Here is a 16,598-nt window from a genome sequence, read left to right on the forward strand (position 1 = left end):
GGTTTGGGTGGGTTACTATTCGGAGGGTTGGTGTGGACTTGTTGGGCCGAAGAGCCTGTTTCCACACTGTAGGGAATCTAATCATCTAATCAATTGCCACCAAGCCACAATGAGAGATAAAGTGTTGCTGATGAGATGGCTTTGAGTCATTCACATGAAGCAAATAGGAAAGAGTTCAGGTGGATGCTCAAACATTTGGGAGGTGCAGAAAAGGTAGCAGCCCATTGAAAACTGAAGCTCCAGAAATGACGGAGGAAAGAAAGAAAAGCCAAAGAGCTTGTGCTTGCTGGCGCCATTACAAGTCTCCCGAAATGGAACAGGCACGTTTTAACTAATTTTTTAAGCATAACTTAAAAAACACTTTAGGGGAATAGAGCAAGAAGAATGTGAAGCTAGGCTCAGTTACTCATGAGGTTTTGGAGATTAGGGGAGTGTAATTAGAAAACTGTGTGAATAATAGTATGAGCACTAGTTAGTTGATTTCTCTTTTATGGAGAAGTTTAAGCAAGCTTCATTCAAATGGATTGTGGATCATGGGACGGCCACCAATGTTGGTTCAGTAATCTGCCCACTGCAAGCATAGAACTGTTGGTGGTGTGGGAACTAGACGGAGTGGTTGCCTTTATAGTCTTTGATAATATTTCCGTTACAAGAGGTATATCGCGAGGACACGCAGTTTGAAAGCCTTGATAAATAGTTATGAAAGAAAGTGGCATTTAACGAGTTGAAAAGAATCAGTCAAAACTGAATCAAATTAGAAATCGTGCCTGCAACACCTCAGACAAATATATCACCCAGTGAATTCCTAATCTCAATTACATTTATGTGATGGAGTGCCACATACCATGTCCATACACAATTAAAGATAATTCTCTAAAGGCCCTTCTTGTGTGTTCTATCTCATAGACTGGAGCAGATAGTTCAGATTAATATTAGAGTACAGTATTGAGACTGTTACATGGTCTGCTAATGCTGTATTTTGGATGAGGTGTTGAACCATGACCCCAACGGGTCTCTCAGGTAGATGTAAACAATAGTTTGGCACAATTTGATGAACAAAAATAAAGTTATTTCTGATGTATTTCCCAATATTTATGCTTAAATCAACAATAATAAAGATTTCATGATTTTTCGCAAAGCTGATTTTGCCATCTTTCTCTGGGTAAATTTTCACTGCTGCATTTCCCCACATTAAAAGAGTGAAGTGACTACAGTTTCAAAATAATTATTTGTCGATGAGGTACTTGGTGATATCCAAGCTTGCACTTGGGCCAAGAGGGACAAACCAAGGAAAAAGAATTAGAGGAAGAAGCTCTTTGTAAATAATGAAAAATGAATGAAAACATCTTAGAAATATAAATAGAAAACCAAAAGGTTTGTCAATAAAGATGTGACAGAATGGTTACAAACAATGGAAACTGAAAAGAAAAAAGTTTAAGATTAAGTTAATGAATCACAAGTGTTCCAACTGTTACATATTGTTGAATAATGGTACGAGTGAGAATGTGGCAGATTTTGCAGGTTGTTTTTAAATAAAAGTGAGTGTCTTGGGAGTACTCATTTCCATAGGAATACTGGCCAGGAATTCTCATCAGCAAAGAATTCTATTTTGGTGTAACAGTTTCTGGAGTTTATTCAAGTTGTCAAAAACCATCAAGGCAGATATGCACACTAAGCAAAATTGTACAATATTAAAAAATTCCGCTTTGCTACTTTTTGAAAGCAACTGAAAACATCTCAAGTTTTCCCTTTTGTATTCAAAGTGATCAAAGCTACAAATGCTACACTTTTCTTTTGCACAGCTCCAAAATGTGCCAGTTTCACTATAGTCCCCTTCATTGAATCGATTTGAATTTTCCATTTCCTGCATTATCCATCCTTGTTAATCCTTGGTATCTGGCATCTCAGTTAGGTTCTTGTTGCAAACGTAAGACTGGTTTAACACCAGTGAAAAAAAAACACTTGGAACTCTAGATGCAGAGTTTAGGTCTCCACATTTCTGGAAGGATATTGTTACAATAGAAGGAATGCAACAAAGGTTCACAGACCTGTTCTTGGAGGGATTGGGACTATCCTCTGAAGAGAGATTGGGCAAGCTGGTCTTGTATTCTTTTAGAGTTTCAAAAGAATGAGAGATGATTTTGTTGAAACATGCAAAATTCTTCCAAGGATAGACAGGACAGATCTAGGCAGGATGTTTTCCACAAGGGGAATCTAGAACCTGGGGCACAATTTGCAAAAAACGAATAATGCAACTTAGGGGCTGAGATGAGGAATTTTTTTAAAACTCAGAGGGTTCTTACTGCTTTGAAATTCTCTCCCACAGAGGGCTGGGAAGTTCAGTCTTTGAGTATGTTTAAGGTAGCAATGAACAGATTTCTGATTTACGCTGAGGTAGAGGAGTATGGGGAAATGGATAAAAGACAGTGAAATGTTTCATCAGCCACAGAATGATGGGGGAGGCTCAATGGGCTGAGAACACTCAAATAAAAGAGTCCTTAGGTGAATGGAGTATTCTAATCCACTGTATCAAAGCTGTTCAATAAAAAATTGGCTTGCATTTACATAGAATTGTTCATGAACCCTCTTCGGGTCCCCAGCATCGCAGGTGCCAGTCTTCAGCCAATTCAGTTCACTTCACAATGCATTAAGAAATGGATGAAAGGACCCAATACTCCAAAGGCTATGGGCCCTGACAACATTTGCCAATAGTAGAGTCGGATTCATCCAGTCATACAGCATGGAAACTGACCCTTCGGTCCCACTGGTCTACACTGATCATTTTCCCAAACCAAACTAGTCCCACCTGCCTGCATTTGACCCATGCCTCTTGAAAGCTTACCATTCATGTAATTATCCAAATGTACTTTATATGTTATAACTTTAGTAAAGCTTTTGACAAGGTTCTGAAAGGTAAAGTTAGGCCACATGGGATTCAGGGTGAGCTTGCTAACTGGATACATAATTGGCTTAAGGCAGGACACAGAGTAATGGTAGAGGGATGCTTTTCGAACTGGAGGCCTGTAACCAGCGGTGTTCCACAGGGATTGGCTCTGGGTCCACTTTTGTTTGTCATTTATCTAAATGATTTGGTTGAGAACACAGAAGGCATGGTTAGTAAGTTCGCGGACATCATCAAAATTGGTGGCATTATCGACAGTGAAGAAGGTTCTCAGAGTACAAAGCGATCTTGATCAAATGGGTCCATGGGCTGAAAAATAGCAGTTGGAGTTCAATCTGGATAAATGCGAGGTATTGCATTCTGGGACAACAAACAAGGCTTATCTAATTAATGTTAGAGCCTTGGGTAGTGTTGTAGAACAGAGGGACTTGGGTTGGAGGTACATAATTCTTTGAAGTTTGTGTCACATATAGTGTTGGTAGTTAAAAAGGCATTTGGTTCACTTGCCTTCATTGCTCGGTCCTTTGAGTATCTGAGTTGGGAAGTCATGTTGAGCCTGTACAAGATATTGGTGAGGCCTCTTCTGGAATACCGTGTCCAGTTCTGGTCACCCAGTTATAGGAAGGATATTATTAGACTGGAGAGGGTTCAAAAGAGGTTTACCAGGACGTTGCCAGATATGTAAGGTTTGAGTTAAAAAGGACTGGTTAGGCTGGGATTTGTTTCATTTGAGTGTAGGAAGTTGAGAGGCGACCTGATAGAAGTTTATAAAATAAGGAGGTATAGATAGAGTAAATGGTAGTTGTCCTTTCTCTAGCATAGGGATTTCAAGTCTAGGGGGCACATTTTTAAGGTGCGAGAAGAGAGACTTAAAAAGAATGAGAGGAAATTTTGTTTTGTTTTACACAGGGGGTGGTTCGTGTGTGGAATGAACTTCCTGAGGAAGTGGTGGATGTGGGTATAATTACATCGTTTAAAAGACATTTGGATTAATACACGAATAGGAAAGGTTTGGAGGGATATGGACCAGCAGCAGACAGGTGGGACCAGTTTAGTTTGGGTTTATGTTTGACATGGACCAGTTGGACCGAAGTGTCTGTTTCTGTGCTGTATGACTCTACGACTGTATTTAATATCACTCCCATCTTCTGATGTTCAACACAGACAACCTTGTTGATCTTTAAGGGGTCCCATTCTCTCTCTACTTGCTCTTAATGTACTCTTTGGATTAGCTTTAATCATATCAGCCAAGGCGCTCTCAAATTAGCAGGGCAAAGAGAGGATATATCTTTTTACACGAGAGATTCATTTGATCCAAGTTATCTAATATGAATTCTTTCTTACTGTTGGCTAGAGTCTTAATATCTTGAATCATCTATTATATCCTACTCTTTCCAAGCCTTCCTTTCAATCTAACAGAAACATAATGCCTCTGAACTCTTGTTATCACACTTTTGAAAGCCTCCCATTTGTGCGTCGTCCCTTTAAGTGCGAATAGCCTACTCCAATCAACTATTGAAAGTTCTTGTCTCAGACCATTAAAATTTGCTTTACTCCAATTAAGAACATTTACTTTTATGGAAGGCTTATACTTTTCCATAACTATTTAAAATTAATAAAATTATGATCACTAGTCCCAAAGTGTTCTCCTACCAACACTTCAGTCACTTGTTCTGCTCCTTCTCTAGTAGGTACATTTAAATATTGACAAAGAAAATTTTCTTGAACACATTTAACAAATTCCTCACATCCAAGCATTTAACACTATGGCAGTCCCAGTCAATGTTTGGAAAATTAAAATCCCCACTATTACAACCTTATTATTCTTATATATCTGAGATCTCTCTACATACTTGCTCCTCAATTTCCCTCTAACTATTGAGGACCCTATCGAACAACCAAACCAAGGTGATCATCCCTTTCTTACTTTTAATTTCTACTCTTATAATTGCACTGGACTATCCCTCAGAAATATTCTAAGTACAGTAGCAATATTTTGCTTAATCAAAAACACCACTTCCCCTTCTCTCTTGGGCCTTCCACCTATAATATCTAAAACCCAGATCAATGAGTTGTCAGTCCTGTCCTTCCCTCAACCAGTTTTCTGGAATAGCTATATTGATAGCCTCTGTTCCAGAACTCACTGCATCCCTAGCCAAGCTGTTCAAGTTCAACTACAACACCAGCATCCACCTGGCAATGTGGAGAATGCATAGAATCCCTACATTGGGGAAACAGGTCATTCAGCCCAACATGTCCACAATGACCCTCCCCCCTACTCTATCGCTGTAACCCTGCATTTCCTATGGCTAATACACTGAACCTATACATCCCTGAACACCATGGGTAATTTAGCATGGCCAATGCACCTAACTTGCACATTTTTGGACTCTGAGAGGAAACTGGAACACTCAGTGGAAACCCCTGCAGACACAGGGAGAATGTGCAAACTCTACAACAGTTGCCGGAGGGTGGAATCAAACCCAGATCCCTGGTGCTGTGAGGCAGCAGTGCTAATCACTGAGCCACCCTCCTGCCCTTAAAATTGCTGAGATATGTCATGTATGCAAAAGCAAATTCAATCTGGCCCATAATTATTGCCTCATTAGTCAATTCCTCAACATCAATAAAGTGAAGGAAGGTGTCATCAGTGCTATCAAGTAGCATAAATGCAGCAATAACCTGCTCACTGACAATCGGCTTACGTTCCACCAGTCATGCAGTTCCTGATCTTATTACAATTCTGGCTCAAACATGGATAAATGAGCAGAATTCCAGAAAGGAGGTAGGAATATGGCCATCGACATCAAGAGCACATTTGTCTAAATGTGGCATCAAGGAGCCCTAGCAAAACTGTCAACAGAAATCAAGGTAAAACCTTCCATACTTAACACGAGGGAAGACGGTTGTGGTTATAGGTCAGTCATCGCAGCTCCAGCTTCAGCTGTCTTTATCAGAAGGTCAGAAGGGAGTGTTCGATAATGAGTATTCAGCAGAATTTGCAACTCAGATACTTAGGCAGCCCATATTCAAAACAGCAAAGACCAGAACAACATGGAAGTTTCATCTGCTAAATGGTATGTAACATGCACACCACACAAGAACTGAGCAGTGACCATCTCCAACAAGAGAATCTAACAATTATCCTTCAACATTTAATGACATTATCGTCGTTAATTGGCAACCTCCAAGATAATGGTATTTTGCCAATGACCAGAAGCTGACCTGTCATGTAAATACTATGTCAAAAAGTGTGGTGCTGGAAAAGCACAGCTGGTCAGTCCACTTTCTCCTATATAAATACTATGGCTAAACAGGCAGGTCAGGAGCTAGGAATCCAAGTAGTACATCATCTCCTGACTCCCTAAAGCCTGTCCACCAACTACAAGGCACAAACCAGGAATTTGATGGAATACGTTCTACTTGCCTGATTTAGTGCAGCTCCAACACTCAAGATACTTAGACACTATCCAATACAAAACAGCACACTCAATTTACACCACGTGAAGGACAAAGCAATGTGTACCACAAAGACAGCAATTTGTCAAAGCTCCTTCAACAACAACTTCCAAACCTAAAATCTCTTACCACCTAGAAGAAGGGCATCAGATGCGTGCTAACACCACTACCAGATATGCTTCCCTCCAAGTCACAAAGCATCTTGAAAGCCACAGTATTGCTGTTCCTTGGGTCAAAATCCTGGAACACCCTCCCTAGCAACATTGAGATTATTGCCACACCACATGAACTGCAGTGTTTAGAGAAGTCAGATCATCATCATATTCTCAGGGGCAAGGAGAGGTGGGTGACACACTCATTTAACGAACAAAATAAAATATAAATTACTCTACCATAGGTGCCTATGCTTTCAGCTGCCTTGAGGGAACTGCCTCCTTAAATCTCTCTACTTCTCTAACTCTTCTCTTTTAAGGCTCTCGTTAAAATGGATCTCTAAATAAATTTTTGATCACTTTCTCAGATTTCTCTATGTAGCTAGTGTTAAAATGAATTCAACATTGCTGTGAAGTAGTACCTTGGATATTTTATGGTGTCAAAGGCATATGCTGTTGTAATTATAAATGGATTGTAGAGTTGTACAAAGTTTGATCCAGTTACTTAATAGTTAACATGACATCAGCTGGTTATGGATGTGTTTCAACAAATACAGAAATGTGATGATTGTGGAATTCTTGGAGTGAGGAAATGAAATTTGAAAATCTGTGTGCTAAACAGCCTAGAGATTTACACCTTATTCTTTATTTGGCCCAGTGTAATTAAGAGCTGAAAATGTGTTGCTGGAAAAGCGCAACAGGTCAGGCAGCATCCAAGGAGCAGGAGAATCGACGTTTTGGGCATGAGCCCTTCTTCAGGAATCATTCTTGAATCATTCCTGAAGAATGGCTCATGCCCGAAACGTCGATTCTCCTGCTCCTTGGATGCTGCCTGACCTGCTGCGCTTTTCCAGCAACACATTTTCAGCTCTGATCTCCAGCATCTGCAGTCCTCACTTTCTCCCCAGTGTAATTTAACTATGTACAGTATTAAACGTGTTGGAGTATTCATCATCCCTGTAGATAAATACTTGCACTTTCAAATGTGATTCTCAAAAGGCCCATACATCATTTTGGCTCCCAGCATGTGGAATTTCAATATTACACTCTGTGGCTTCCTTTATTTTAGAATTGGAAACATATTTGCAGTTAATGGATTTTTTTCATTTCACTTGCAGATGCTTTTTAATTTCTGGTCCTTTTCAAACTTGCTCCCTTCCCATAATGGCACATTTGTAAAAGAGCAATAAGTTACATAGAATAGTAGATTTTTCAAAACAGCATACTTTTCTGGCTTCACATGAACAACTGCATACCTGCCAAGGTCTGTCCCAGTCCAGCGGAATAGGAATTGCTCCAAGCCAGGCTCCAAACAAACTGCAAATTGTGGTGATCTGAAGACTGGTATCCCAGATTGACATAGCCCTGTATAGTAACAAAAAAGGTATCATAAATACAAGGTTACTTCTTACCCAAAAAGACTGAACTGTAGAAAGGCAGAATTGAATTTGCAAGACAAAATAAATTTGGGGAGAAAGAAAAGAAACAAGTGGAAAATGTGAAAGGGAGAACAGGGTAGGGTTTTTCTTTTGTTGCTCTATCCCAGTCAGTCTTCTGCTAGCTCCTGTTCTGGGAAACTCTGAAAGGATAGCTATTGGGCTTTTTCCAGTCAGCAGCTGTCCCATCTAATTTTAGTTCTTGCCCTTGGGGAAGTGTTGTTCTTGAGCCACTGCACCGCAATGTGGACAGGTACAGATTATATAGAACACAGTCAAAACGGTTCTGTGTCAGACATACTGACATTCCACAGTAAACCCAGGGGTCTAGCAATTGCTAATATTTACTCGGGAGATGCGCTCAGACTGAATTTATTATCCCACACTGGTTCTCCTCGTGATGCATTTCCATTTGATAGTGACTTCAAAATCAATCACATATATAGGCAGCATGGTGGCACAGTGGTTGGCACTGCTGTCTCACAGTGCCAGACACCCGGGTTCAATTCCCGCCTCAGGCAACTGTCTGTGTGGAGTTTGCACATTCTCCCAGTGTCAACGTGGGTTTCCTCCGGGTGGTCCGGTTTCCTCCCACAGTCCAAAAATGTGCAGGTCAGGTGAATTGGCCATGCTAAATTGCCCGTAGTGTTAGGTGAAGGGGTAAATGTAGGGGAATGGGTCTGGGTGGGTTGCTCTTCGGAGGGTCGGTGTGGACTTGTTGGGCCAAAGGACCTGTTTCCACACTAAGTAATCTAATCTAATCTATAGGACTGGAACCATACATAAAATGAGTTGAGGTGGTTAGTTTCCATTACTAAATTCAATTACACAGCTTGCCATAGGGAATGTGAACTCATGCCCTCTGGGTTGTTCGTCTAGCAACTTTTGATGTAATGCTGCACTTATTCAATTACTACAGCTGCAGTTTGTAACAGCTAAAAGCCCAACCTGATTTTCACAGAAAGCCTCCTTTATCAAAGCTTCTGGTCATGCCTCACTTTTAAAATTCTCACCCTTGTTTTCAAATCTCTCCATGGCCTTTCCTCAGCTCTCAGCAAAACAACTTCCTCCACCCCTACAACCCTCCAAGATCTCTGCTCCTCTCCGATTGCGACCACTACTCTAATCAGCATCAGAAGCCATGTTTTCAGCTACCTAACTCCACATTGTAAATTTCTTTTCCCAAGCCGCTCAGGCTCTCTATCCTTGAACACATTGTTTAAAATGTATGCCTTCCACCAAACATTTGTTTATTCTAACCTCTCTTTATGTAGCTTAAAGAGTCAAATTTTGTTTGATGACACTCCTGAGATGTTCTACTCTATTAAACTGTCCAAACTAAATCTGGCTGTTGTTCTATAGTGTTGACCATACAACATCTCAAGCCAACAAAGAAGGAAGCTGTTGATCTTGGACATAGTCATGCCATTTGACAAAAATGACATATTTGGTTTAACAGTTTTAAGAAGGTGGACACCAAAAGTATGTTAAGGAGACTCACTGGATATTTCCATAAGTTTGTGCTATCTAGAGTTTTAATATGAAAGTCTTCCAAAGTTATTTCTGGAAACAATGTAAAACTACTGCGAAACCACGATAACAGTGATTCCTTCCCCATGTTTTCAAACATTGCCAGCAAATACAGACAGCCATATTTAACATAAGTTTTAACTACGCATAAAGATCCGAAAGCAGGCCATGTCTTAACTAGCTATAATTTGAAGCCATGTGATGCTGGATTGGGCGTCTGGGGCAGAATTATCCTAAATGTATCACAATCAAATATGACCAACCAGTGTGACAATGCTCACCACTACACTGCACTACAGAAAACCATTTTCATAAAGAACTGGTTAGAAGATTGGTAATATTGGACAAGTCAGCTCCTCGAGTGAGCAGATAGGATAGATCATAAAGAGTTATTTTTGTAGTTTGGTTACCATAGTGGTCAGTCATTGAGCATAGCGACCTGTGGCTACCAACATTCTTTTAACAAAAGAACACAAGTTTATTGCACAAAAAAGAAAAGCAAGGTTATGCAACACAATTTATAAAGACGTATACAATCTGGTACATAGAAGGCTTACAAGAGAGGGGCAGTCCCAGACTTCATTTTAGGGATGGAAGTGTGGCAACTATCAGTGGGGGAGGGGGGAGGGGGGGGGCAGGGAAACTTTCAGATAGTGATCGTAACCTGGTGAGATTAAAGATTGTTATGGAAAAAGACAAGGATGAGCTTAAAATCAAAGTTCTAAACTTGCGAAAAGGTCGATTTTATTAAGATCAGACATGATTTGGCCAAAGTTGTCTGGGAGTGGATACTTTCAGATAAATCGGTGTCAGAACAGCACGATACATTCAAACATGAAATGGGAAGAGTACAGGGCCAACATGTTCCAATAAAGATAAAGGGTGCAACCAACAAATCCAGTGAGCTTGGGATATGGAGAGGTATACAGGATTGGATAAAGAGAATGACAGAGGCTGATGACAGCCACCAAAGACTCAAACAGTAAAAACACTGGAGAATACAAAATGTGCATGGGGATCTTAAATATATACATTGGGAGAGCTAAAAGTGGGAAATGGAAGGATTACTGCAGATAAAATAAAGGAAAATCCTAGCTTATTTTACAAGTGCATTAACAATAAAAGGATAACTAGGGAAACAGTAGTACTCTTAAGGACCACAGTGGAAAATTGTCCATGCATCCAGAAGACATAAGTAAGGTTCTAAACTAATACTTCCAGTCGGTGTTGATTAGTGAGAGGAATGGTGTGGGTATAGAAATCAGTGAGAACTGTGTTTTAATTAAAAGAAATTACCAAGACAGGAGAAAGGAGGTTGAGTGATCTGGTGGGCTTAAAAGAAGATAAATCTCCAGGAGCAGATGAAATGTACCGAATTGTTGAGTGATGAAGGGCTGTGCCTAAAACTCAGTTGCTGCCCGACCTGCTTTTTTTTTCCAGCACCACACTTTCAAAACTATTGTGTGAGGCAGGGCAGGAAATAACAGAGGCACTGGCAATAATTCTCACTTGCCGTCTGACCACAGGAAGGGTGCCAGAGAACTGGAGGACAGCCAATGTGGGACCATTATTCAAGAAAGGAGCAAGGGATAAATGAGGAAACTTCAGGCCAGTCAGTCTAAGCTTAGTGGTGGAAAACTATTGGAAGCAATTCCGAGGGACAGAATTAATCTGCACTTGGTGAGGTAGAGAGATTAATCAAGAATAGCATGGTTTCGTTAAGGGAAGATCATGTCTGACCAACTTGACTAAATTCTTCAAAGAGATGATTAGGTCTGAAAACGAAGACAATGCACATTACATAATCTACTTGGACTTCATTAAGACTTTTCATAAGGTTCTGAATGGGAGACTGATAGAAAAAGTGCCAATGGAATCCAAGGAAATTCAGCAAGTCGGGTAGCGGGAAGCAGAGGGTGAGGTTTGAGGTGTGTTGTGTGTCCGAAAATCTGTGTGAGGGGTTCTGCAGATATCATTACTGGGGCTATTGCTATTTGTGGTACATAAAAATTATTTAGACTTGAATATAAAAGAATTGAGTTTGAATCAAAAATTGGTAGCATGGTAAATAGAGAGGAGGATAGCATTAGATTACAGGGGTATATAGACAGGCTGGTCAGATGGACTGATCAGTGGCAAATAGAATTTAATTCAGATGAGTGTGAGGTGATGCACTTGGGCAGGACAAATAAAGGTAAGGAATACATGATGATGATGATGAATGGCAGGGCGCTGGGAGATGCTGAGAATCAGCTGGACCTTGGTGTGCATCTCCACTGGTCTCTTAAGGTAGCAGGACAGGTAGATTGTAAAGTAGTTATGGCGGTATGAGGAATACTTGCCATTATTAGCTGAGAGAGAGTTTAAAAGGTCAGGGAGGTTATGCTGGAATTTTATAAAATGCAGTTTAGGCCACAACTAAAATACAGTGCAGTTCTGGAGCCAACAATATGGGAGGGATGTGACAGCATTGGAGAGAGTGCAAAGGAAATTTAGAAGTACATTGACAGGGCTAGAGAGATTTAGTTATGAAGAGAGACTAGACTGACTTGGAGCAGAGGAGATTGGGGGGGGGGGGGCAGGCATCATGGAGATGATTAAAATTATGAGTATAGACAGGAAGAAACTTTTCCCCTTGGTGAAGAGATTAATTATCAAAAAAGGCATAGGTTAAGGAAAGGGGCAGGAGGGTTAGAGGGGATGGGAGGAAACATTTTTCATCTAGGCAACAGTGGGAATCTGAAATACTGCTTGTAAGAGTGGTAGAGGCAGAAACCCTCGTAACATTTATAACATTTTAACTGCCTTGTATGCCTTGATATTGCAAGTGCACATGAGCCAAGTGCTGGGAAATGGGATTAGAATAGTTTTGTGGCTGTTTCTGACTGGGGCTGATTTGATGGGCTGAAAGGCCTTTTCTTGTGCTATAGATCTCTATAACTCTAAAGATCTTTGTAAACAGCAAAGAAAGATTTAATCCTTGACTCAAAATGTGCCTCACAGGCACTCAATCCAAGTGAAGTGTCACTCCGCTCAGATTTATGATGTTTTTCAGTTAAATGACCCTCCGCAGCATTTTTCCTTGGTCTAGATTAGCCCAAAGACATTTTTTCAGCTTTAATAGTCTAGATACCCCTTCTAATTCTGACAACCTGGAGAATTCTACCAACTCTCACTCGCTAGAGATTTCGACAAATTAACATCCCCGGTTAGGATGGCATTTCTTCTGAACTCAACCTACTAGTTGTACCTGGTCAGCTGTTTGTGAAGTTCATAAAACTCAATTGAGTCATTGAAGTTATTTGCTGAATGTTAAGAATAAGCTACCCAGGAGTTAAGTTGCACACCTTCTTGGAACTGATGTTTCAACTTACAGTTCAAAAATAACTTTGACCTCTGTTTAAAAAAGTCACCTTCACAGAACTGGAAATTAATTTTCATCTTTCTTCCACTTTCGATCCAAGTTCCCAAATAGTTATAAACATTTATCACACAAGTGACTATGAGTCACAGTTGTGCAACAATCACTCTGTATGGTGTTCGTAATGAAATAAAATAGCCAAAGTTTCTTTCACAAGTGTCACATTAAGGTATTGGGATAGACCACCAATTGGTGAAAGAGGCAGATTTCCAGGACCATTTTAAAAGTTGGTAAGAAAGATAGACAAGCTTAATTCATTCAATCAATCATCAATGCTTTAGAAAAGCAAGCTTACTGTTATCAAATTATTGCTGCCTGTGGAAGTAATCAGCTTCTTTGCCCTTTAAGCAATGGGCTTCAATCCATCATCCAATTTTTTTTTTTGAAAAGTGATGCCTTATTTAGCTTACACTTTCTTTAGATAGCAGCATATCAAACAATCACTTCCGATTTTCTTAACGAAACTGTCCTGTAACTTATTAAAACACCAAGAAAACTCAGCACTTGAAGAGTTTACTCAAATTTAACAATTCTCACCTCTCCTTTATAAAGTTCTGTGAAAGCACACAAATATGGGAGGTAAAATTGGTCTTCACCAGTGGATTTTGAACCAGCTGAATTTATATTTTCCATTCACTTGGAAAATACTGGAAAGATTTTAAACTGCAAACCAAGGAGAACTGACAGCGATACTAAGAAATGTGCCTCCAAGAAAATGTTTTAACATGACTGAATATTGTTCTGCGTACTGCAGTGGAAAGATGATGGGGTGTGGTGAAAACGAGGTTGCCAATTCTGACTACTGAGATGGAATAATTTCACTGCAATAAGATCTTTTTAAAATCACGTATAACTTAGTGTCAGTTTGAAACTTTCATTTCAGTATGATTTTCACCAAAATTCACATTTAAAATGCAACCAGGTACATAATATTTTGTACCAAGACTTCACACTCTGTTAGCAAATGGTACACTGGTCTTTCCTTTGCACTGCTAGTTTCTGCCAGTCAGGAAGTTAGAGTTTTTCTCTATACATATGCATGTCATTATTAATAATGAGCAGCTGTCTTACAGTGCGACTGCAGTGTAAATGGGGCAACTCAATTGCAGATCTTGGCTGTGCTCCCAATAAAGCTTCAGTTACTTTAGAGTACGAGACAGTTGTTGCCTTGAGCAATGGAAGCAAGTGAAAAAAATAGGAATGAAGGATCACACATGCACTCAGAGTTTCAATTCCTTTATACTCCAGCCAAGTACTTTGTTTGTTCAGTTGATTCTGAAATGCAAAGAACATTCTAACTGATTTGATTCATGCTGGAATTTGTTCAATAAAACAAAAGGTACAACTACATTTAAAAAAAAAAGAGATTTAAAGGTCAGCTTTAATATTAAAAATAATGGTTGATAGCAGATCCTAGACTGGAGCAGTCTTGAGGAAAAGATTTCCAACACATTAAGTCTCTTACCAATCTCTCTTATTGTTAGCCCATGATAAAAGCCCATAACTGCCAAACATGGAAGTGCACAGTAATTCTAATCCAAGGACCAAGTTTTTCCAACGTATTTACTTCCACTGAGTATCAGCACTTATTTTGAAGTAGAAATTTAAAATATATGCTTTTGTAATTTACACATCAAAATGTTCAATAGCCTTCTCTTGGATTATTGAATTGAGACCATTTTACGTGAATTAACAAAAGTTTCAGTCTGAGCATTACACGGTTTCTTGAAGCATGTACATCTGATTGCACAATCCCTAGTGTTGAAATACTGCAAGAAACTGGAACAATTAAATCTGCATAAATTCTTGTTCTTGAAGGCGCATCCTGTTAACTGTAGCATGGAAAATGTCAGTAGAATTAATTCAAATAGGAAATTAAATAATAGCCATTAATATGAGGTCTCACCTTTAAAATAGTAAAATCTTAAATCTTACGGCCCAACTCGCTGGCCTTTTGAGCAATTTCAAATTTTCTCCCATCACATAACCCTCTGAAACATAAGCTCGCAACTTGACTTACTGCATACTGCAGTCCAGATCGACCAGCTGCCTATGTATTCTGACAAGATGGATTTAATATTTTAACCCCTTTAAAGCTCAAGACTTGTACACAGGTATGTAAATTTTAACATACATACACAATAAATTACTTCATAGAAATTAATGCGATGGATACAATAGTTTGCTCAAGCATAGACATATAATGTTTGCAGTGACAGTAGTAGTCAAATTATTTTTGACACTAAAAGAACTGATGACACTTTTGATTTTAATTCCAGTGCATATTGAAAATCCATTCTAATTTATTACGAATTTCATTACTTCACTTAATGTTACTGATACTTTCTTTCAAAGCCACCTGCCTTTAAACTTTTGCCCATTTTTCACCCTTCGTGTCGCAGAAAATACAATTTTAATGCAGCTTAGTCAACCACAAAGAAGAGAATTCTGACATCACTGTTTTAATTACTACAGGATTTACTAAATTTTCAGTTACTTCCAAGAAGCAAACAGTAAAGATTACCATTAGATAGTTTCTTGTGCACAATCCCACAGAGTCACAGATGGATTGTCTACTCCCAGTGGTACACACACAGATTTGGTAAACCCAGCAAGCGCCTGAACTTAGATGTACCTTTTCTGTCAATGAATTTCTTTGTAATTCCCAATCCATTACTTTGTTCCCTAATTGCACCTGAATTTCCTATTTTGCTTTTTTTATTAAAAAGGAATGACTTGTCAGAGCCAGTGTAACTAATTCAAAGCTTTCATAATTTAAGTTTCCAAAATGTCACTTGAAGTCCCCTTTCCAAAGAAAACAGACTGATTTTCCACATAACTCAAAATCATTTGAAGCAGGAGTAGATCTAATCAGTGCATCAAGCCTGCACAAATGATTCATTAAGATATTTGTGAATGATCAGACTGTGCACTTTCTGCCCACTTCCATAACTCTCAACTCATTTGTAGATCTAAATTATGTCAGCTGTCAATATAATCAATGACCCAGTCTTCACTGCTCTTTGGAAAAGAATTTCCAAGACCAACAAACCCAAAATAAATTCCTTCTAACTTCCATCTTTAAGCAAGACTCATTTTTAAACTGTGCCCCCACTTCTAAATTGTCTCAGTATTCTCTCAGTATCTAACCCACCACACCCCCACTCAATCTTGTGTTTCAATCTTTTATTCTTCTAAATCTGCTCAATCTTTCCTCATTAGACAAATCCTTCATTCCCAGAATCAGTCCACTGAACTTTCACCAGACTACATTAAATGCAAGTCTCTACCTGCATAAGCAAGGAGACCAAATTAGTGCATGTAACCTAGGTGCAGTTTCATAAATACCTTGTACAGTTGTACTAAGACTGGCCCACTTTCATCCTCCAACCCCTTTGTAATAAAGTCCCACATTATGTTTGCCTTCCCAACGACTCGCTGTTAGAGTCATAGAGATGTACAGCACGGAAACAGGCCCTTCGGTTCAACCAGTCCATGCCAACCAAATATCCCAACCCAATCTAGTCCCACCTGCCAGCACCCGGCCCATATCCCTCCAAACCCTTCCTATTCATATACCCATCCAAATGCCTCTTAAATGTTGCAATTGTACCAGCCTCCGGCAGCTCATTCCATACACGTATCACCCTCTGCATGAAAAAGTTGCCCCTTAGGTCTCTTTTATATCTTTCCCCTCT

At 39.5% G+C, this 16,598-nt stretch overlaps 1 protein-coding gene across 2 annotated transcripts in view; it reads right to left on the reverse strand.

Annotated features, from left to right (window-relative positions):
- pigf (phosphatidylinositol glycan anchor biosynthesis, class F) overlaps positions 1-16,598 on the reverse strand; it is a 119,690-nt gene that overhangs the window by 65,636 nt on the left and 37,456 nt on the right. For both annotated transcript variants that reach the window (XM_043695663.1, XM_043695664.1), the window contains exon 4: positions 7,770-7,878. In XM_043695663.1, coding sequence (XP_043551598.1) covers positions 7,770-7,878 — 109 coding nt within the window. The remainder of the gene's footprint in view (positions 1-7,769; positions 7,879-16,598) is intronic.

The sequence above is a fragment of the Chiloscyllium plagiosum genome, chromosome 9 (genome assembly GCF_004010195.1).
Source record: "Chiloscyllium plagiosum isolate BGI_BamShark_2017 chromosome 9, ASM401019v2, whole genome shotgun sequence".
NCBI classification, from domain to species: Eukaryota; Metazoa; Chordata; class Chondrichthyes; order Orectolobiformes; family Hemiscylliidae; genus Chiloscyllium; species Chiloscyllium plagiosum.